The sequence below is a fragment of the Bos javanicus genome, chromosome 2 (genome assembly GCF_032452875.1).
Source record: "Bos javanicus breed banteng chromosome 2, ARS-OSU_banteng_1.0, whole genome shotgun sequence".
NCBI classification, from domain to species: domain Eukaryota; kingdom Metazoa; phylum Chordata; class Mammalia; order Artiodactyla; family Bovidae; genus Bos; species Bos javanicus.
In genome coordinates this window covers 90,718,072-90,741,256 of record NC_083869.1, presented here as the reverse complement: position 1 = coordinate 90,741,256, position 23,185 = coordinate 90,718,072, and the positions used below count along the sequence as shown (strand labels likewise).

The window sequence follows — 23,185 nt, the reverse complement described above, 5'->3', positions numbered from 1 at the left end:
TTCTGGCTTTTGCTTTGCCCGAAGGAGGGCTATTTCTCTTGGAAGAGAGTGGACAAATGTGCAGCAGATGAACAGAATCGTGTTTGCGTTCCGGCTGTTGTACCAGCTGGGTGGCACTGACACTGACCTCCACCTGTCTAACTCCTGCTTCCTTTAGTTCAGAACCAAGTTATTTTTATGCTTGTATCATGGGACAGACTAAGTGGTGATGGAAGTTCTTAAATGCTGAATTTGGAATGAATGCATTCTTGTTTCTAGAAATCCATGTATTAATACTAAGTGGCTACTTCCACAGCAACAGACACAACACACAAAATGAAGTAATAACCAATAGCTGCAGGTGGCAGAGTCCATCCCCTTATTTCAATGGGATGAGGGGCCTTGGACACAAGGAAGGACTGGACCCAAAGTCACCTGAAAATACAGAGGACCAGCCAGGGTTACTCAAATCTCCTGGCTCTGAGTCCATGCTCTTTTTATTGATGCAGTCATGACATCACCCATGAAACAAGTGCAGATTTTAATCTTCCTCATCAAGAGGCCTGATGGCTGTACGACTCATGCATACATATCATCAAGGTTCCTGGGTGGTTGACACTCATCACCCTCTGACTTCATTTTTTTTTTTTTCCCTTTGCAAGATGGTTATTGCTCAGAGCCAACATCCCTTTTCCAAAAAGTGAACATTGCCAGAAGGGTTTTTGGAAACTGCCTTGCTATCTGTCAGGAGCCAGATGATTTGCAGCAGTGAACCAACGCTCATTACAAGGAGACCTGATTGGATTACCAATTAGCCACCTCCACCTCTGGAGGGTGGTTGGAAAGAAGAGAAAAGATGGTGTTTAGTTTGGGCAAATACCAAGAGGGCTTTATCATCCTCATCGAGGCATCAGCACAGCACATTAGGCCTCCTCCGAGCCATTCCACAGGAACGTCTCTCTCCTGATGCAAGAGCGAACTTGTTAAGCAAACATTGGGTTATTGTGTCTGAACTACAGAAGCACCTCTGTGTCAGCGAGAGGAGAGAAACTGGCTGACTTGCGTCTGTTTTTAATGATGTCTCTGCTGCTGGGAAGTTTTGGAAGCTGCAGGTAGAATCTTCCCCCAAGGAAACAGGGCTGACCTGGGCTGTCTCATCTTACCTTCCCGTGACGGAAGCTCCTGGGTGTGGGTGGGCCCTGGGAGGGACAGGCAGATGTTTTCTCCACCTGGACCTTGCAAGAAGTGTCCCAATGTAGGGTCTCCAGATTTTTCTTGAAAATAAGCACAGGCACCGGTAGTGAGTGTTAGCACTAGAGCAGGGGAGGGAGGCCGAATGTAGCCTGCTCTCCCCAGCGGGGAGCTGCTGGAGGGTGTGCTCAGGAGCTCGCCGGGGTGCAGAGCTGCCCTCTCCCTCCTGGGGTTCTCCAGAGCTGCGCCATGTTTGGGCCCCATTGTCTAAAGTTAGTGTGGGATGAATGGGGTGGGGCTGCCACTTGCCTATGCCATGGCTTCCGTGAGGTCTAGAAAAGAAGGGTCCTTTGGTTTCAGGCATCCCTGCAGGGACAAGGTGAGGCTGGTAGGGGCATCTTGTGCGAAGGAAATGGAGCCGTGTCCTTCAAGCATGTGTGCAGCCCAGAGCCTCGGCGCAGGTCTCAGAGCCTCCAGCCTCTGCTTCCTGCTCTGCCTTGTGCCTTTGTGCCCTACTCAGCAGCATAACTGTGCCCTGACGGTCAAGTGTGGCCGCTCTTAGTGACTCCAGGGGCTCGGGCCAGGGAGGAGAAGAAAACTGTATTTCTCCCCGTTGCTTAGTTGAAGATGTTTCTTTGACTTGACTTTCCCCATTTCCAAGGCAAAGGGGTCAGGAGAAGAGCTGGCAGTCAATCACAGTGGATGCTTACAAGTGTGTGTTTATACACATACACTGAGGCCTGACACACACGGGAACACACACTCACACGTACTTACACCGAGGTGTGCATGCACATGTACCCATACACATAGCATACATGCACACACATGTAGGTGTGTGTGCACAGACAGGGACGCACAGCAACACAAGCACAGGCAAACCTGCATGCCTGCTTAATCACACATACACACGTGAGCACACGAGTACACACATGCACTCACATAGCTATATAAGCACACGCATGCCATCAGACACACACGTGCCCTCGTACACACATTCATTTACACACACTCAACCTATGCACTTGAGGCTTCAGGCCACACTTCTCTCATAGTCACAGCCCTGTTGTTTATTCTAATCAGATTCTCCTTTTGTAAGGGTGTCCAATTAGGAGGGTGTGTGTGTGTCTGTCTGTCTGTGTGTTTGGTGTGATTTGTCCTGGGTAATGAAACCTCGTAGGAATACCCTTGGTGGTGACATTATGGTACCTAAAGTTTAGGTAATTAGCTCCAAATTAAGAGAGCATCATTGCCCTGCAAATATAAAAGGGAGGGAATTGTAAGAAAAAGGTTCCACCTTGAAACAGGTGGGAAGTTTCTTTGGTGAAAGAACAGAGGTGGAGGAGGGGGAGACAGGATTTGATTTTGACCATTTCAGCCTTAAACAGAGAAGATGCAAGCACATAATGGGGTTATTGATCCATGTATTGAATTTATGCTCACAAGGCTTCAAATATACACGCTGGGTTTGAGGCAGGGGGAGCAAGAGCAAGCAGGGTTTGAACAGCGAGGTGTCTGTCCCTGAGTGAGTGTGGGATGGGACGAAAGTGGTGGTGCCTGTTGTTTCTTGGTGGCTCTCAGTTGCCATGTTCCTCTCTGAGTGTGAGCTTCTGGAAGCCCCGAGTGAGGCTCTACTGTTAACAGAGGCATTTTCTTCACCAAACATACTCCATCTCCTTCATCTGCTGCTCAACCTGAGAAAGTTGCCCATCCTCCGATGAAGGAGGAACAGCTGGTTGAGCTGCACTTTCTAGAAGTTTGTGGGTTCGTAGGTCTCCAGCTTGGACCCTCCCTAAGGGATTTTCAGGGGTGATTTGGACTCTAAGCAATTTTTGCTTTGTGCGCTGCCCCCACAGAAGCTGTCACTGCACTGTCTCCTCCTGATCTGTTGGCTCTTAAGGATGAGAACTCCGAGTGGGGCTAAAGCACCGAGGGTGTGGTCCTGCCTGCTTCACCCTTCAGAAGAGATCTGGAGTCCTCTCTGTTCACAGGCCTCAGGCCCTGCCCTCGGCTGGGGAGGGTGATTCCTTCCTGGGGACTCTTCCCCTTAGCCAGGTCCCCCGGCAGGCAGGGTTATGGCTCGGCGTGGAGAATGCCCCGTAAACCCAGTAGGGAGTCTCTGTGATGAGCGCAGGGAGCCGCCTCATCATGGGTGCTGCCAGGAGGGAGGGAAGCACAGAACAGCTTGGCAGTGTGAGCTGGTGCAGAAAACCCTTTTTAAAAACATGGACTGACTCTTGAGGAATAAGCATGGTGAGCGTTAATCCCACTGACACGGTCGGAAACACTGCTGATTTCCCTTCTTCAGTGGGGTGGCTTTCAGACAGCTTATGTGTGGCCCTGGAAGATGACTAAAATGAGCCCAGAGTCACAGACAAGCCAAAGGGGTGCATCTACCCCAGAAGTGATTACCTTGTCCTGCTGCTGGAAGTGCCCCCCCAGCTGGTCTCTCACATGGGGGGCCTGTGGGGCTGCTGCGGCCTGATGTCCTGGGGCTGTCTGGGCCTCTCTGGCTCTCTGGACTTTTCTTTCCTTTCCTCAGGGACGGTGATGAGGTCCCCTTCTGGGGCGGAGCAACATCCTCTTCAAAAGCAAAAGGAGAAAAAGCATGAGTAAGAATCAGGATCAGCAAGAAGCAGAGGGAACCTCTTTGCTAACTCTCCGAGTGATGGCTCCTGGTGTCTAGAATTGGTTATTCCCCACATTCTCACATTGGTCTCTCTTTTTTCCAGCCCTGCTAAGGAGCAGAGGCCAGGTATCTCCCATAGCCAAGGCGGGATTACTTTTGACCCTTCCTTGGGGGAACCTCTAAGAACTGGGAGAAGCCGAACAGTGGTTGTTCTTATTCTTGTCCTGCTGATGGACTCCTGAGATAGAAGAAAGGCAAGGGAGGCTGCAAGGTCCTTCCCTAACTGGGGAGACCCAGCCTTCAAGCTCATGGGGCTATTGGTTACAGAGTTCCAACCACAAAGCAATTTTCCTAAGCCGACCAGTGATCACATGGCCCCTCTGGGTCGTAAAGCACACAGCAGCCCCTTCCAGATGATAGACGGTAACAGCATGGATGATAACACTCCACAGAGCACATCCTGGCCTCCATCTCTCTCTCTTTTATTCTTTCTTAAAGTCAGCAGGGACTACTCTAGAGAGGGTAAAACCCAGTAATCTAAAAGTGATTGAGACCTTGTCTTAATCTCAGAGAGAGTGGTCTTTATTTCATGTTCAATGCACTCTTGCTGTTTGTATAGAAAAGCTGGCTTCACACACAGTCTCAAAGTACCATAAGCCACTTCTTACAAAGGGAAAAGTGTCTTTACAATGGATAAACCTAGCAGACACATCTGTAACCAAATGAAGAAGTTTAACATCACCTATAATGGAGCAAATTATAACTAATGGGATAAATATAAAGGCATATTTATGTCCCTTGATGTAATGCCCTGGGAAGAGCACATAACCAACTTAGTATACTTGTCCAAAATGTTTGATCTGCATCTAATTATGAGGAAACAGACAAACCTAAATTGAGGATAATTCTGTAAAGCAGCTTAGCCTATCTTCTTCAAAGATGTCAGTGTCATGAAAAATGAGACTGCGAAAGTGTTCTAGAGAAAAATATGCTCAAGAGATGTGACAGTTAAATACAATGCATGATTCTGAGTTGAATCCTGGATTGATTGGGAAGAAAACAGCTATAAGAAATGTTACTGGTATAATTAGAGAAATTGGAATGTGACTATATATTAGAAAACAGTATGACATCAATGTTAATATTTTTGAATGTGATAATTGCACTGTGGTTATGAAGAACATCCTTGCTCTTGGGAGACATATGCTGATAAGGGATGAAATGTACAAAGTCTGCAGTTAAGTCTCAGATGGTTCAGCAATAAAATAAAATATGTATGTGTGTATGTGCATACATAAAATCTGGCTTCATTTTTATGATATGAGAAGTGAAACAATCCAGGGCTAGGCAAGTAAACGGGTCTGTGCAACCTCTGGACAGTGGGATAGTCTCACTTACTAGTTTTAAACACCTTTGCCTCAGGGACCCTTGGATGAGAAAGATTCCCATGGAAATCTTGCCTGTTTGAACCCCCACATCCTTTTTTTTTTTTTTTTTAATGCATCTGCTACCCGGTTGAGTTACACACTGAACTAACATATTAACTAATCAAGAGATCAGGGACTTCTTAGCCAACTTCCTTCTGGCAGGGTAGTAGATCCTCGTAGATCTAGAGGATGGACAAGTTCTAGATCCTCTGTCCCCAGTGGACACAGCAGCTCAAAACAAGTGGAGGGCTGGTGAGGTGAGCAGCACAGAAGACAAAATTCCCTGGTGTTGCCATCCATCCTGGTGGCTCAGGCTGTGCCTTGAACGTTGTGGTGCACAGGGAGGATCTGCTTTCTTCCCTGTCTACTCACAGAGTGACCCTTGCCATGTTTGGATTTTTTACAAACAACTTCAAATTCTTTAGGACGATTAACTCTCGCTTAAGAAATATGGTAAACAAGCCCCTGCCTCAAAAATCAAAGGATTTGCATTTCCCTAATAATTAGTGATGTTGAGCATCTTTTCATGTGCCTCTTAACCATCTGTGTATCTTTGGAGAGATGTCTTTTTAAGTCTTCTGTTCAGTTTTTGATTGGGTTGTTTGCTTTTTTGATTTTGAGTTCCATGAACTGAAATAGCTAGTGGGAACCTGCTAAAGTACAGGAAGCTCAGCTCGGTGCTCCAGAGGGGCAGGATGAGGGGATGGGAAGGAGGTCCAAGAGGGAGGGGATATATGTATACATATAGTTGATTCACTTCATTTGTGCAGCAGAAACTAACACAACATTGTAAAGCAATTATACTCCATTAAAAAAATGAAGTTGAAAATTAAAAATAAAGAAACTACCTATATACTATTACTGTTTTAATATCTAAAATGACAAAATAAAATAATATATATAATAATACACAGAAAAATCGAAGGACCATTCTCAAAACTGAAATGTGTCAAGAATGTCGTGACCTGGGTTCATTGCTTTGTTTGTTCTGAGAGGCAGTGCAGTTTGATGAATAAGAGTACAGGTTCTGAGACTGGAAGGCAGCTCCGAGCCCAGTGAGGCCACTTGTAATTGCGTGACCTCAGACAAGTTCCTCATCTCCCAGGGCTTCAGATTTCTGATCTGTGAAACAAGGGTAGGACTGTTGTGAGGAGCAAATGAGATGAGAGGTGTTAAAAATTGAGGAGCGTGCCTGGCACTGAGGAGGAACTTAAATATTAATGTGCCTCCTTCTACTTCTGATTACCACCAGTCAGAGATTACCTAGCATCTGTGATCCTGTCATCTTGCCCTCGGGGAAGGAGGTTGTTTTCTAAAAGTGAAGAGCTTTCTAAATATGGCCCATTATTTCCAATCTATCCACACCTAAAAATATACACTTTGATATATACATAATTTCAGATGTTCATATGATGTTTTGAAAAAAAATGAAGACTTTTATTGATATTATGAACTTTTATTGAATAAACACATATTCCTAAGTAGATTAGGTTAAAAAGATAGAAACTAGAGTGTGCAGTAAATGTTTAGTAATTTGGTGCTGTTTTACATCTGCAATCAGAATATATTCTTGTGTGCTAAGTCTCTTCAGTCGTGTCTGACTCTTTGCAGCCCCATGGACTGTAGCCTACCAGATTCCTCCGTCCATGGGATTCTCCAGGCAAGAATACTGGAGTGGGTTACCATTTCCTTCTCCAGGGGATCTTCCTGACAGAGGGCTCAAACTCACGTCTCTTATGTCTCCTGCATTGGCAGGCAGGTTCTTTACCACTAGTGACACCGGGGAAGCCCATAGAATATATTCTTAGGGGGTTTCATTAGTCACTAGTGAGCTAGATACGAAGTTGTTTTCACTATGGCACTTTGATTATGGCAGCTGCTGTCTGAGCAGAAGTACCTTCAAGTAGCTGGGGAGGAGCTTTGTCCCTTCTAGCCTCGTTTTTCGTGGCTGGGGACCCTGACATGTCTTGCCTTGCTCTCCTCTGGAGCAGGATCCTGTGGGATGCTGGAGGGAAGGAGTAGCTACCTTGAGGCGAGAGTGTGTCCCTGTCTGTGTCCATTGGGAGATGCACTCTTAACGCCCTTGACCCCCTTAGGGACACCTGCTTCAGGGGAGGTCTCCATGACGACGTGTACTCTTCTGTTTCTGGTGCTGACTCAGGCTGTGGAGCACCTAGGAGACAGAGAGAAAGCCAAGTTGTGCTGGACATCTGTGGGTTTTGCCAGCTGTCTTTTCTTCTTTTTTTAAAAAAATCTGTTTTTTTTTTTAAATGCTTTTTATTTTATTTATTTTTCTTAATCCCCCAAGAAGGGATTGAACCCATGCTCCCAGCAGTGGAAGCACAGAGTCCTAACCACTGGCCCACCAGGAAATTCTCAAACATTCAGCCTTTAAAAAAATTTTTTTGGGGGGCACAGCATGGGGGATCTTAGTTCCCTGACCAGGGATCAAGCCTGCACTTCCTACATCGGAAGCATAGAGTCTTAACCACTGGACTGCCAGGGAAGTCCCTGTCTCTTCTTTTTGGGGACCCATCTCTTTGTCACTCACTCCATGTGGTTTTGGGTGGTCTGTTCTCTGTCTCCAGGGACGGGCATGTGACTGAAGCCTGGCTATGAGAGCATCTCACTGTCATAGCCACAGTGATTGAGTCCAGGGAGGACACAGAGCCCAAGCCTGGCCAATCAGAGGCAATTTTGGTACTTTTTTCAAGAGCTTTTAAGAGGTATATCCATTCTACTGGGATTAACAAGCTATCATGGATTTGCAAGAGGCCATCTTTACATGGGGATAACCTACTTGAGAGGAAAGATTAACAGAGCTGAGAGACTCAGACAAATAGTGTCCAGAGGACATTTTCTGAAACCTGGATCCAGTTCAGCCTGGAGTTGGCTGATCCTTGTACTATCCAATTACATGAGTGAATACATTTCTTTTTTTTCGCTTAAGAGCGTTTGAGTTAGCCTTCTAACACTTGTTATTGAAAGAGTCCTCACAGACATACACAAGAAGGAAGAACTCAATGGATTCACTTTCTCTGTATTTTATTCCTGGTTTTCATTTGGCAGTGTGTTGGCAAGCTCAATGGATCTAATAGCTTTAAGAATCTGGTGCATGATGTCCTTGTGACCTTCCTTCCAAGGTCATCATGGAAGATAATCAGGATTCAACTGAATCCTGCTGATAGTCCTGTCTTTATGTGCCTTAGGCATGTTCTTTTAAAAATTGGAGTACAGTTGATTTACAGTGCTGTGTTAGTTTCAGGTGTACAGCCAAGTGAGTCAGTGAGCATGTCTTTTTATTCTAGTGTTTTGACTTCTGGGACTTTACTGACCCTGGGGAGACTGTCTCTCCCAGGGCTAGCCAGGCCCTTGAGACAGTAAAGGCAAGTGCATATTTCATACGGCAACTAACCAGTCTAGAGCCCCTCCCGCTGCTCCCCAGGCATGACCTCCTTTAAGCAGCTCTTACACTTCTAGGACCCTCTGTTGTTGTTGGTTAGTGGCCAAGTCGTGTCTGACTCTTTGCAGCCCCATGGACTGCAGCACGCCAGGCCTCCCTGTCCCTGCCAGGCCACTATCACCCTGCCTTTATGACCCCAGGGCCAGGTATCCAACAACCAGGGACAGCCCTGATGCACAGAGTCTGCCCAAGTTATTCCAACTAGCCAATGCCAAACTTGCTTAGCCTGCTTGCCCTGCCTCGGCCATTTCTTCCTGCCAAAAATGGAATAAAAACTCTTGCCCATTCCCTGTACACCCCCCATCCGCCCTCCCCTCCTCACACACACTGTGCCCCCTGCCAGCACTTCTGCCTCCTAACTGACCCTGGTTCTTTCCATGTGGCCCTGTGGGACATGGCATGCCCTCTGCTCTTGGGAACTGTGAGTAACAGACTATCTTTTCACTGGCAAGTGTCTCCTGATATACTGGCCTCATTAGACCTGAATAATAATTTTAAAAACCCTGCATTTAAAAATACTGTAATACTGTGTGTGTGTGTTTTAAGGAGCTACATAATTTTTTGGAGAGGTAAAATCTACATACAGTGAAAGCAAGCAGATCCTAAGTAAACAGTTCAGTGAGTTTTGATAAATGTATATATCCATGCAACCAACTAAGATTTAGAACATTTTCATCATCTCAGAAAGTTCCTTTATGCATCCTTCCATTGACAGTCTTTTAAGCTTAACAGTTATGATATTCTTCATAGTGAGAATTCCAAACAGCTGGAGAGTGAAAACTCAGAAATCAGTGGCAGTTTTTCTGAAGTTTCTAGAAAGCTCAGAACTAGGACTTTTCAAAATTGGAGTCAGCTGTTTAGAGAGTTGCCTTTTGCCTCAGGCTGCCCAGAAAATTCCCAGGGGCAATAATGTGTCTTTGGCCAGGGTGTTGTGGAATGGCTTGGGAAGATCAGAAAGAATTTCTGCTTGTGTGCAGGGTGAACTGAGTGGTCACTCAGAAGCCTCTTTCTAAGTCTTAGGTTGGAATTGATCTCTCCTTACTTGGACTCTCTTAGCACTTTGCTTAGAAGCTCAAAATCTCTTTCCTGACAAGGATTGTAGAAATCATCTAAGTTACATAATAATGTTACCTAATTCACAATCAGGAAAATGGAACAGACTCAGAGATATAGAGAACAGACTGATGGTTGCCAAGGGAGACAAGGGGTTGGGTAGGGATGGAGTGGGAGTCTGGAGTTAGCAGATGCAAACCGGAATATATAGAATGAACACACAACAAGATCCTACTGTAAGGCACAGGGAACTGCAGTCCATATCCTGTGATAAACCATAATGGAAAAGAATGTGAAAAAGAATGTCTCTCTCTATATATACTGTATATATATACATATAACTGAATCGCTTTGCTGTACAGTAGAAATTAACACAATATTATAAATCAACTATACTTCAATAAAATAAACTACAAAAAATCAGGAAAAGTGGCTCTTCAGACAAACTTTGATCTTTCATAAAACTAAAATCCAAAGATCCAAATATCCTTTTTATCCTGGCTGCCAGGTAGCTAGCTCATCTATATCCAGTGCTTATCAAAGGCAATGAATTCATTGCAGATGTCTGATAAAATTTATTTCTGTACTCTTTTTAACCAGATTTTTATTTTTTCAATTTCAGTTATATATGGCATTTACTTGTTGTAAACTGCCTGAAAATCCTTGCACCTTTATAACATCTATGGTGCCCTGGACTTAATTATGTGTATGGCTGACTGCCATTTTCTTCCACAGTTTAGCAAAATGCCCTGCTTAATGAAGGACTCAATGCATATTTTAAAAACTGAGTTGAATATGACCAGTAGAGACCTATTTGCAGATTTATCCTTTTTGTTTCTTTTTAAAAAAGTTCTCATAAGGGGGTGACCCTGGAGAGGGTCAGCCGTGATTTAGGAGAGGGCTGCATGAGTGGGTCCCACACTCCAGTCCTTCCTGGCTTGCCTCATTCCCTCAGGAGACCCGTTCACAAGGACCCACCTCTTCTTTGTGCCTTGCCTTTTGGCGGGTGTTGGCTATGATAATGAATCTCCACAGGGAAGATGAAGAGCTCTGCTGGGGGCTCACTGGCTTTAAGTTGACTCCTCAGGGGGTCCAGGACTCTGGGTGGTTCTTCTGAGATAAGAGGTAATTTCAAAGCTTTAGGTGCCTGGAGAAAATGTAAAAACAAACAGACCCCAATATGGCAGGTATCTAAATCCTGCTGCTTGCAAGGGATAAATGATATGGTATCTTATTGACTCTCTAGCATCAGAAGCTGCTGGGTGTGATGTTGCTTCTGTATCCAGGGCTGAGAAGGAAAACTGACCAACCTGGAAGCTGGTCAGCTCACTAGAGTGGGGCTGCTTTGCTTGGTGGGAACTAAGTTATGTCCCCATTAACCCAGTCTCCAACTGCTCTGAGAAGTATAAACATGGTAAATTCAAGAGCCTTTGTGAGGATATGCAGTCTTTCTTTCTCTTGTAGCCCTGAAACAGCCGGATTGACATGTAGGAGCTATTTCCATGTCTGGAGAGGGAAAAATCTTGACTTGTGTCATTATGGGGAAAAAGGCAAGGCTCAGACTGTGGACTGTGCAACCTTTCAGGTAAGAAAGGGCAGAAATAGGAACACACATTTGCATATTTGCTTGCCTTGTGTAATCTCTCTAAGCCTCAATTTCTCCTTCTGTAAAATGGGGGTAATCATACTGCCCACCTCATAAATTGCCATGAGGATTAAATGAGTTAATTATACATAGTTACAATAGTGTTTGGAACTAGGCTTATTTCTATAATATTTCTTTGAGAGAAGACTGTTCTGTCCTTAGGGTTTAATACTGAATCTTGCCACTAGCAGAATACCTAGGTGTCTCCACACGTCTGAAATATGAAGATAGCTAGAAAAAGAAAATCACTGTGTGTCAGGATCAACCACAGCTTTAACCCAGTTTCCTTTATGTCCCCAAAGCTCCAAAACATAGGTGTATGTATGCACGGTGGGGGTGGGGGGAGAGAGAGGCACTAGGGCTAGTACTTAGAGCTTCCTGTTTCCAATTATTCAGAAGTTGCTAAAATTTTTTCCTTTTAGTTTGCAGCTTTTAACATATGAACTCGGCTCTATGAAATGTATATGTGTGCTGGGTTTCAGGGAGTTCAATTTCACAGGAGGAAAAATAAAAACGTTTCTCACTTTTTAGTGTTCAAAAAGAAAAAAAGATCAGACACACACACAAGCATCCTACGTGTTTAGAGTTGAATGAGGAGGAAATTCACCCAGCAACATTCAGGGTAATATGTATAGTTTTGAGACGTTAAGAAAATGATTAACCCAATGCATGCACATGGGATCTTTCTGTTCCTAGAGATCTCCACTCTCCAGGAGCCAGCTGCCCACCAACTGCCCTTTTCTGAATACCGACCTTTGTATTTTGTTTGACAAGGTTTGCATTGGGAAATCTATGTGGAAACTCTAAATGGTTCGTGTGAGATATGGCTGACAAGCTATGCCTTAAATTTCTCCATTGTAATTAAAAATTTACAGAGTTTTAATATAGCGGAAAATATTGCTTTCCTCTGCTAAATTGTATGCATAGGTTGATGGGAGGGATTCCTATCCTCTGAACCTGGCTCAGTTCTGGGATGATCTGCGTGTGAGACTGAGGACTTTCCTTGGGCTTGGGTGACCCTGGCAGGTCAGGCCTGCTGTTTACTCCTGGTCCAAAGGAACCTGAAAAGCCAGAGGTCCTTCTGGTGTGAATGGCAAGATTTAGATCACCTTAGACATAGAGAATCTGAGAAAATCCTGAACAGACGGAAAACAACCTCTTCGCTGGCACTGGGGCCAGCTGGCGTGCCCACGGCTCCTCAGGGCCACGTCAGATGGCATGGATCCCACTAACGTTGTTGTGGGTCCCTATTGGACACAAGATACTTTCACATAAGTGCTTCGTTCCCTTTCATCCTTCCATCAGCCCTGTGAGGCTGGTATTATCCCTGTGCACAGAGGAGGAGCAGCTCAGCGGTGAACCGCTCGCTCAAGTCATACAGCTGCCACGATGGCCGAACATTCCAGAGCCCCTACTCAGTCCCGCTCAGCACAAGTTCAGGAAGATGTACCTGAAACTTCTGAAGGGGTTGATAAACCTGCAAAATTTATCCTACATTTTCGAAGCTGACAGACCCTCAGTTAAGCAAAACCATTGCCAGGTTCCAAGCATTTTGAGTTTGAAGTGGGTCAGCTGCTTACAAACTCAAATTCTGTCCTTACATGCTTACAGATAACCCTCAGCCTCTTAACAGAGTAAAGGGTTCTATTGCCATCAGTGTGGTAACACCATCTGCTTTAATTCAGGGCAGCTGAAATTCCTCTTACTCACTGTTTTCAACATTTAGTGAGTTACTACCCCTTTAGTCCAACTCCACACAGTGAGCTCAAAAGCAAGTAAGGCCAGTTCTTGGAGACATCTCTTTGAATCACCTCGTTCCTAGACTGAGGTTAATCTTTTAAGCATGTGCGTGCACATGCGTGCGCGCGCGCGCACACACACACACACACACCTTTTTCTTCTTCATGTCCCCAGGCATGTTTTTTTCTGAGCCAGCAGCAGATGCTACAGGAGGGAAAAGACATCGTTCAGCAGGAGGCTCCTTGAACAAGTGGCTGCTTCTGCCCTGGTGCAGCTTCATAGTCCCTTGTTTGTCTGTAGAGATAGGATGGCAACAAGAGCTTATTAGTTGCAGGCATGGGGATGAAGAGTTGACTTTCAACTTTAATCACCTTTGGGTTAATGGGAAGAGAGGCAAGGAGATGCTGAGACACCTGGAGAGCCACAGTGGCTCAGGCAGCTTCAGGGAGCCCTAATCTCATGATCTGGGTTGGGTTCTTGATGGCTGAGTCAGGTGATGGAGAGACTAATAATAATCTTAATAGTTACTATGTGTTAAGTGCTGACTGTGGGACGAGAATTGTGCAAAGTATTTTACATGCATTAACTGAATCCCCATAATAGCCTTAGTGTTAATACGTTAGTCACTCAGTCATGTCCAATTCTCTGCAACCTCATGGTCTGCAGCCTCCCAGGCTCCTCTGTCCACGGAATTCTCCAGGCAAGAATACTGGAGTGGTTGCCATTCCCTTCTCCAGGGGATTTGCCTGGAAAACTCAGGTTTCCAGCATTGCAGGCAGATCCTTGACTGTCTGAGCAAACAGGGAAGTCCATAATAGCCTTATGGAGGTATTATTATTATTCACATTCCACATATGAGAAAATGGAGCCTCAATGAGATTAAATAACTTGCCCAAGGTCACAGTTAGTAAGTGGGGGTCATTTGAGCACAGGCAGTCTGATTGTGGAATGTGTGTGATTGAAGACTAGTCTCATTCCCACCTCTGGCTGAACTTCAGTGGTTATTTTCTAAGGTGAGTGGCATGAGGAAGAGACACTCAGCACGCTCAGTGTTCTCTGCAGGATCAGGTTTACCCAGATCAACAAGCAAGGCATTCGGCTTCTTACCGCTGAGGTCTGCCTTCCTGTTGGGGAAAGTGCCTCCGTAGTAGAATGTTGTGTGGGATTTGTCATGCAGGAGCCAAGAGTGATCGAAGAGGGCATGCCCGAGGGTCCTCCTGGAGGTTTGCTGTGCTTTTTCTTGGTGGTTTTCTTTTGAAGTGTGGATACAATGGTGATTGTCTTTTGACGTGTCCTAGGGAACAACAGATAGGCATTCCTGAAAACAGGTTTTGCAAAGGAACAGAGCCGGTTCCTCTAACAGTCAGACCTTGTGGCTAGACTTGTGATTCCAAGGATGAAATCTTCTTAGCAGCCTGGGAAGAAAAACATGGTTATCGTGGCCAGATCTCTAATGCTGTTTATTACATTCATAAAATGTTTTATTGCTAGTGATAGAAAGAATGACATTTAGCCATGCCTGATGTATACTGCTTTCTTGAAAAAAAATTAAAAATCAAAATGGAGCTCTAGTATCGTTGTCTTTTCTTTTTGGCAGACTTCTTTAACACAGTAAAATATACATAACATAAATGTATCATTTTAATCATTTTTAAGCGTATAGTTCTGTGGCATCAAGTATATTCATGCTAGCATCACTGTTTTTAGCCATCATAAAATGTCTCTTCCCTCCCACTAGGTGGTACTTCTCTTCTCCCCCTTTCCTATCTCATTGGCACATGATCTTCTTGTAAGTCATGTGTGTTTATTCAAGATAGGAGCATGCGTTATCTATGCTTCTCTGTTGTACAGACACACACACACAGGCCTTAGAGTTTCAAAAGTTTATTTTTTTCCCTTTGGCTGCACTGAGTTTTAGCTGTGCCATGTGAACTCCTAATTGCAGCGTGTGAAATTTAGTTCCCTGACCAGTGGTTGAACCTTGGACCCCCTGAATTGGGAGCACAGTTTCTTAGCCACTGGAGCACTAAGGAAGTCCCTAAAAAGCATTTTTACATTTTTACTGATTTAATCCTCATAGCAAACTTGAGAGGTGTGTGTGATAACAGCTCTATTTTACATAAGAGGTAATTCAGGCTCAGAGTTAAGTTTCTTAGATATGCTCATCACAGCTAGCAAGATACAGGACTCAAAACAAGGCTTTTCCAACTCTAAGACCAAAAGCCCTTTTTTTCTAGAGATGACTAGAGATGCCTAGATGGAGTGAAGAGTGTAGGGAGGATCTGTGGTTAAGTGAGATTGGAAAACTACAAGTTAAAGTTAAACCAGCTCTTCTACTACAGAACTTCTCAAATGGTCCATGGTCAAATGTGCACTGTGCCTCTCTGGGAGGAGAATGTGGTGCACAGCATTTCCCAAATTTTTTTTTCCCATGGAGCATCTGCAGTGCTAGGGTTCTACCAGTTGCACCTTGAAAATCAGGGATCAATAGGCTCAAAGTAGTAACACTTTTCTCTTCTCTGGAGGACCCCAGGAAATGGTGACGGGAGAGAGTATCATCTCCAAAGTCAAGAAGAACAATGACAGAAAATGAAAGTGAAGTCGCTCAGTCATGTCCGGCTCTTTGTGACCCCATGGACTGTAGCCTGCCAGGCTCCTCTGTCCATGGGGATTCTGCAGGCAAGAATACTGCAGTGGGTTGCCATTTCTTCCTCTAGGGGATCTTCCCGACCCAGGGATTGAACCTGGGTCTCCCACATTGCAGGCAGACTCTTTACCCTCTGAGCCATCAGGGAAAGGGGACCCCCATTAGAAACGGTACCTCTGTCTGGGTTTCATCTTTCTGCCAGGGCTGCTTCTTGAGTGGTGGCAAGCAAGTCCCCTGGATGCCACGGTCCTTGACTACAGAGCCCTGGTCCACTTGTCCACCAGCCCCAGCTTCCCCTTCATCCAGGTCCTGCTGACCTGCAAAGGTGAACAGTGGGTCAACTTTGCAAGCCCAAATACGAGTATGACGCTGTTAGCTGCTTACAAACTACCTCCCTTCTTGCTTTTCTGAGCAACAGTGTTGATCAAGGCCCTTGTTCCTCCGCTGTCCTGATTTCTGTATTTCTGGTAGTGTCTCTATGGAAGTGGCAGCCAGCTCAGTGGAACAGACTGTTCTGGGAGTCAGGAGCTTAAGGTTGAGTCATTTCTTGGACTCAGTTTCCTCATCGGTAAAATGTGGATACTGATTTCTTGCCCTTGCTTCCCTGCAGAGTTGTCTGGAGCTCAAATAAGATCATGCATGTGACAGCCCTTTGTCAACTGTGAGGGGCTAGGGGATAACCGAGGTGTGATGATGGTGGGATGACCTGCAGCTTTGCTCTGTTGTCACTGAGATGTTCAGTCTGAAGCACTTGATTTCTGGGGCTGTCTACTGGTCATTTCCTTGTAGAGAAACTCAGACGATCCTCTGCGGTGGAACGGCTGCTTAGCAAGCTGCACTTACCCTGTCTGTGCAACCCCCAGGAAGGATCTGAGTCAACAGATGATTCCAGCACAGTGAACAAATCTTTCGTCGATGGTTTAAAGGGTCCTGCAGCTATTTTCATCACTTACTCAAGGTAGATTTATTGCTGAAATAGTCTGGCAAACCTTCCCTGTTTGGAGCTGCTATAGCAACACCTCAAATCTCTGCTTGTGGCTCTGAGGCATGATGTAGGGTTGTCTTTCAACCAGGGGCTCTGGAAACCCTCAGGGACTCTGTGTGTGTTGGAGCACTGGACTTCTGGAGGCTCGTGGCCAGCCTCACCGTCCTCCTGTATTCCCCAACCTTCGTCATTCCCTACGTCATCCTTGGTGTCACTGGATCAACAGCCAAGTGCCCACCTATGGAGCACTTCCTCCTTGCAGCTCCCCTTCCTCTGCCCATTGGCTCCTGAAGGCGACCTTGGCTCAGAGCTGATGCTAAGAGTGTTGGTGGAGCAGATGCAGACTCACGCTTAGGTTCGGGGGCTCTGCTCAGTTTAGTGACTCAGGGAGCCCCTCGATCTGCCTGTCCCCAAGAAGCAGCTGCATATAGGATGCAGCATAAAACACATAAAGACATAAAGACCTTCTTATGTGTTTAGAATGATCCTTTGAGGTCAAGCCAGGCTCCAGGGCCACCCTTCCTGGTGAGATGCACTTGGTAGCCTCTACCAGCATTTCTAAGGGTATAGGAAGTGAAACTCTGGGCAAATGGCTGCTGACCTGCTGAATGGTCTTACATGGCAGACTGCTTAACCTGGGGCAGGGTGTTTTGTGTGGGAGGATACAGAGAGGGATTCTTCCTTTTGGCTGTATCCCAGGTGATATTGAATATATGACTCAATCTATGTGAGGGAAACCAAGATTTTTCTCAGCAAATGTCAGCTCTGGCTCATTTGTTTACGCTTAACAGAAACAGGTTAGCAAGCAAGGTATGGGAAGTTTCAGTTTTGAAAGGAGACCACACCATGTGCTCTATCTCAAATACGGGTTCAGATTACTCAAACAGTGTGAATGGGGGTAATAATTTAGAGCTCTTAGACAGCTTTGTACCTATGTCTTCCCCTATGATTTTTTTACAACAACCCAGAGAGGGTGGAATGCAGATAGCATTACTCCCATTTTATAGATAAGCAAATTAAGGATGCATGAAGCGTAAGTAACTTAGCCAACATCACACTGTTGGGAGATCTGAAATTTGTGGCCAGGGCTTTTGCTACTTTCTCCAGTACAGTGTCTGGCAAGGAGAATGAGGCCAAGGGGAGATAAAATTAAAACCTATAAAACCATCAGTCAGGGTTCGAGATATAGTCTGAGCTATTTTTCCTTCTTTACAAGTTGATTTTCGGTCCTTGTGATCATAGGCAATTGGGTGTTACAATTATGTTTAAAAAACACAAGGTAGGGATGTCGATAACTAACATTTATTGAGCACTTGCTGTGTGCCAAATACTGCATATCCCATTTGGTATGCAAGGTGGGTATGGTCATCTTCATTTTATAAATGAAGAAATTGAGGCCCATACTGTTCACGGGGTTCTTAAGGCAAGAACACATAGCTTTTCTTCCAAAGATCAAGAGTCTTTTAATTTCATGGCTGCAGTCGCCATCTGCACTGATTTTGGAACCCAAGAAAATAAAGTCTGTCACTGTTTCCATTGTTTTCCCATCTATTTGCCATGAAGTGATGGGATTGATGCCATGATCTTAGTTTTTAGAATGGTGAATTTTAAGCCTGCTTTTTCACTCTCCTCTTTCACTTTCATCAAGAGGCTCTTTAGTTCCTCTTTGCTTTCTGCTATAAGGGTGGTGTAATCTGCGTATTTGAGGTTATTGATATTTCTTCTGAGAGTGAAAAAGGCATAATAATCTAAAATCTAAACTCTAGACATGCACTGTCCAATACAGTAGCCACTAGCCACATGTAGCTATTTAGATGTAAATTAATTAAAAGTAAATAACAATTTAAAACTCATTTTCACAGTCACACTACCTACTTTTCAAGTGCTCAGTAGCCACATGTGGCAGGTGACTACTATATTGGAACTGGACACTATATATATATACATACACACACACACGTATATATATATGCAAAACATCCCATCCTCACAGAAAGTACTATTGGATGGTGCTGGTCTAGACTAACTCCCTCATTTTATAGGTGAGGACAAGGAAACCAAGACTCTCTAGACCTTATTTTGAAAAACTTCATTTTATGCTGTTAAAAATCCCAATATTTGAGATCTTGTTTGATAAAATCAACATGTACCTTGTCCAAAAGATTTCCCTTGTTGAATCCAAAATGGAGGGAAGACAGGCAGGAGATGGTATTTGAGGGGTACACCTGAAAGGTCCTGTTGTGGTCTGAGATTCTTTGGTACGTTAAGTTGACTGTCCTGAAGCAGCACAGAATCCTTGATGTATCCTGAAGAGTAGGTCAGGAGTTATTGGTAGAAACAATGGTTGTCAGTCTAGAGTCTTGATGGTAACCACAATTTCCCCACTTGCATTAGTCTTAGCTTTGGACATTGTGCATTAAGAAAGACAATTAGAAGATGGAAGAGATTAAAAAAATCAGATAGAACCCATAAAGGGTTCTCTAGCCAATGTCTTGGGTGCCTCTGGTTCTGTACCATATACATACTTCTTCCACCCCACCATTCCCAGGAATTGGGTTCCCCTGGTGGAAGGAACATGGCTGTCTCTTTGGGGTTGGGTAAAAGCCTCCTCCTGCCTTAGATGAAGTCTCAAGGTTTCTCCTGGATGTACCTGGCTTGCTTCGTAACCCCTGTGATTCTCAATCCATTCTACAAGTATTTATTGAGGCTTACCAATGGTCCCACCTCTCTGCTAGGTAGGAACTATGGCAAGAGGCCCAAGAATGCACGGACACACGGACCTTTCCTTAAACAACACCTTGTAGCCACATGACTTTCACAGAAGGGTCTGAGACATCTTTTGATATTAAGAAGGGCTTTCCCCCTTGAAGATTTTGGGCCTGGGCTATGGGGCAGTGGCCTGCCCTACCCTCTGCAGCACCTAACAATAAACATATCTCTGGTTAAGAGGCTGTTTCTCACAAGCGTTAGACAAATGGAACTGCCTGGAAACGTGGGCCAGCCATGAAGGGTAAACCAATTACTGGGCAAGCCCACAACTCTCATTTTCCTTCAAGTCATCACTTAACTAGGGAGAGAGTTGTTTTCTCTTCTCTCCCAAAGTAAACCTATAAAGCAAGAGAAAGTCAGTCTTCCCCTGGTCCCGTCTGTTTGTTGGTGCTGAAGAGATGGCAACTAGCCAGGCAGGCTTTGGCAGATCCTACTGCTCACCCTTGTCTTCCCCAATAGGTTTGCCAAATGCAATACGGGATGTCCAGTTTAAGTTGAATTTCAGATAAACAATGAATACCATTTTTTAAAAGTAGGAGTATGTACAAATATTGTAAGCTTAACTTTTTCTCTTTTTTGGGTTAGTGCCTCTGTGTGTGTGTATGTGCACGTGTGTAGGTGCTAAACTGGCAATTCTAATTCCCAGCCACTGCCTGCTTTCATTTTCAAGCCTTCACAGAGTGCATTGGGGGTGTCTGTTCAGCAGCAGGGTGTCTGTCTAGTGGGTAGTGCTGGAGAGCCACCATCTTTGAGGAGAAAGTCTAACATTTCTACGTCCTAGGGGGTCTGAGGTCCCCTCCGAAGGGGAAGCAGTGGTGTTGGGAAGATTGTGGTGTCGGAGATGAGGGCAGGACCTGGCTTCCGGTCTCAGCGCTGCTTTTGGCTGAATGACCTTGGACATATTCCTTTACCCCTGGGGCTCTTTTTTCCTTCTCTTGTAAAAGATCGAGATTGAACTGCAGGACATGAAGTCTCTGAGTGGGCAGGCCTGGGAAGCGCGTTTTGCTCCGGATGAAGGGCCTGAGGCTGCGGAGGGGCGCTAGAGGGAAGGCAAGACTTCAGGCTGCCGTCCCTCCGCATATGTAGGAGAGGCGAAAGGTGTGATGGTTGCTTGCAGGCTAACAAGATCGAGCACCTTTAACACAGAATTGGGCCTAAAATTCTGATGTTTCAGACATTCATGGAAAACACACTCTTGCACCAGAATGCGGGGCGGGGCAGCTCAGGGCACACCTCCTCCCACGTCCCCACTGACCTGCACATTGGAGCTTGTATATGGTGCCAGGGGGCCATGTCCGCAAGAGGCCACGGAGGTATCTCTTGGCTGAGTACCCAGGTTGGATCTGCCGCAGGCCCTGGCTTTCTGGTTGGCTTCGGAAGTGAAGGTACGGCTGCCAGGCTCTGTCCTGCTCTCTCTGTGGGGACACCAGTCAGGAAACAGCAGGGCTGCTGAGCCCGGAGCCCCCCAGTGATACAGGCTGGCTAGCACAACCATCCTCATCAGTAATCCGGAGACTCCTGATAGATGCTGCAAGACACCAGAAACGGATGCCACGGCCAACAGACATAAACCAAGAGCCCAAGGAGCAAAGCTCTGAAAGTCCCCTGAGGATTTGCAGTTGGAAGGAGGAGGAGAAATGAGAACTACCAGACCCCATCTTGAGACAGAGCATCAGAAAAGGATAAAGAGCCTCAAAGGAAAACAGAGTATTTAGTTTAGCTTGTGGAAATCGGTACCTTAAAAGTAGCTCTGTACAGCGGTGGGAAAGACAGCTTGACAAGTCAGTGTTAGCATTCTATGTTTGCCATATGAGTAATGGGACAGACAAGCTCTGTCCGTGTTCAAGGGGAGCACTGCATTTTGAAAATATCTGGCTCTGCAGCATTTCATTTCAGCCAGGGAGAAGTTTCTGGGCACCTACCTGCCAAAGCCACTGTGAGTCATCATGGCAGATAAATGTGAATAATAACATCTTACATTTGGCTAGGTAGGGCTTTATATAAATACAAATAACTTTTACCTCATTATAATCCTTTAAGGTAGATAAGTTAATATCATAACCACTAAGATGAGGCAGAAACTCCCTCAAGCACACAAATAGCAAACATGTGGTACTTGTGTTGATATTGATATCTCTTTTCATCCCCCTGGTGCCTGGCAGACATCACCAATCAATCACAGGACTCTTGACTGATGAACTGATTGTGATCTCAGCATCCTTCTCTTTTAAAAACTGAGGCATAACTTATATTTAATAATATGCACAGAGCTTAAATAGTCAATTTAATACAACCTGACAATTCAATTATACACCTTTGTAGCCTCCACACAAAATAAAATATAGAACACTTCCATCAGCTCAGAAAATTCTCTCATGCCACTTTCTAGTCAATGTCTCCATACGTACCAGGTCATCACCATTCTTAGGTGTGGTTAGTAAGATACTGGCCTGAGTTTCTTTGCCATATCCTGGCAAATTTACCAGTGAAGGTTTATAGTTTAACAAAAAAAAGAGAAAGGAAACAAGAAAAATATGGCAATTTAAAACCTGATTGATGGGTGATTGGAAGGCTTTAGGGTTTGGGTGCTTGCTCTGCTACACAGACCTGTGATTTGCTTGCATTCTGATTAATTTAGGAGATGGAAATGCCACAGAGTGGACACCCACAGCCATTGCTGAGGATTCAAGACCACCAGGGACTTCTCTTTAGCTTAAGAGAGGGCTGGAATGCCAAAGTCCATAAAATGAAGGAATTCCTCTGCTGGGAAGAGGTAAACAGGTATCTAAGGCCTTCATTCATTCATTCATTCACTTATCAAGCAATTCTAATGCCAGGCACTGGAGAAAAAGCAACAAAAAAAGTAGGTCGATAACTGATAAATAAATTCAGTAAAAGGTAAAAGAAAGCATGGCTTATTATTCAATTGACTCTATTTTCTTGAAATTTGTTAATTAAATGAATGCTTGGAATCCAAACACAGAACATCAAGTGGTCCTTGATGTCTAGACAGTTTATATGGCAAAAAGAGTTTACTTCAAGTGCTAACAGAGCCTGAAAAATTCAGCCCCACTTGTGGCTTTTTCCAAAGAACATGAAAGGGTTCATGTAGGGAGAGCAGTGAACATAAAATGATTTAAGTTCTTTCACTCACTCCATTTTTTTCATTCGTCATGTAGCAAGAATTTGTTGAGCACCTTCTATGTGCCGGGCACTGTCTTAAGCCCTGTAATATGGAGCCATCATAATAAGGCCTTTTCTGGATAAACTGGAACTTCATTTCCTCCCATAAACCTTTGCTTTCAATGATTCTCTTCTAAATGTGATAAGACCAAGGCTCCTCTGAGATGCTGTGGCCCTGAGCAGACTGCTCGATGCACTGTCTGAAGTGGACAAGAGCTCTTGTTTCTCAGCAGTGTGCATTTCTGAAGCTCCTGGTTGGTTCTGGAGCTTTACTGGGCTGCTTGCTCAATGGGGCAGAGATTTAGGAAATTCCTTATCCTGGAATTTGGCACATCTTGGTACATTTTTGCTTCAAGTTTGAAGGCTGATCTTGGCCTCTGTGTTCGTTTCCTGTTGCTGCTGTAATAGATTACCACACATTCTGTGGCTTTATTTTTAAATTATTATTATTTTTTGGCCATGCCACCCAACTTG

At 44.8% G+C, this 23,185-nt stretch overlaps 1 protein-coding gene across 4 annotated transcripts in view; it reads right to left on the bottom strand.

The window, feature by feature from the left end:
- The window catches only part of KIAA2012 (KIAA2012 ortholog), a 126,276-nt gene that overhangs the window by 87,608 nt on the left and 15,483 nt on the right, over window positions 1–23,185 (bottom strand). For 3 of the 4 annotated variants that reach the window (XM_061381696.1, XM_061381701.1, XM_061381694.1), the window contains exons 3-11: window positions 20,784–20,943; window positions 18,910–19,065; window positions 15,949–16,091; window positions 14,235–14,421; window positions 13,279–13,421; window positions 10,721–10,889; window positions 7,253–7,399; window positions 3,583–3,753; window positions 1,143–1,253 (exon numbers count right to left, since the gene is read on the bottom strand). In XM_061381696.1, coding sequence (XP_061237680.1) covers window positions 1,143–1,253; window positions 3,583–3,753; window positions 7,253–7,399; window positions 10,721–10,889; window positions 13,279–13,421; window positions 14,235–14,421; window positions 15,949–16,091; window positions 18,910–19,065; window positions 20,784–20,943 — 1,387 coding nt within the window. The remainder of the gene's footprint in view (window positions 1–1,142; window positions 1,254–3,582; window positions 3,754–7,252; window positions 7,400–10,720; window positions 10,890–13,278; window positions 13,422–14,234; window positions 14,422–15,948; window positions 16,092–18,909; window positions 19,066–20,783; window positions 20,944–23,185) is intronic. The other variant, XM_061381711.1, reaches the window with a different exon arrangement.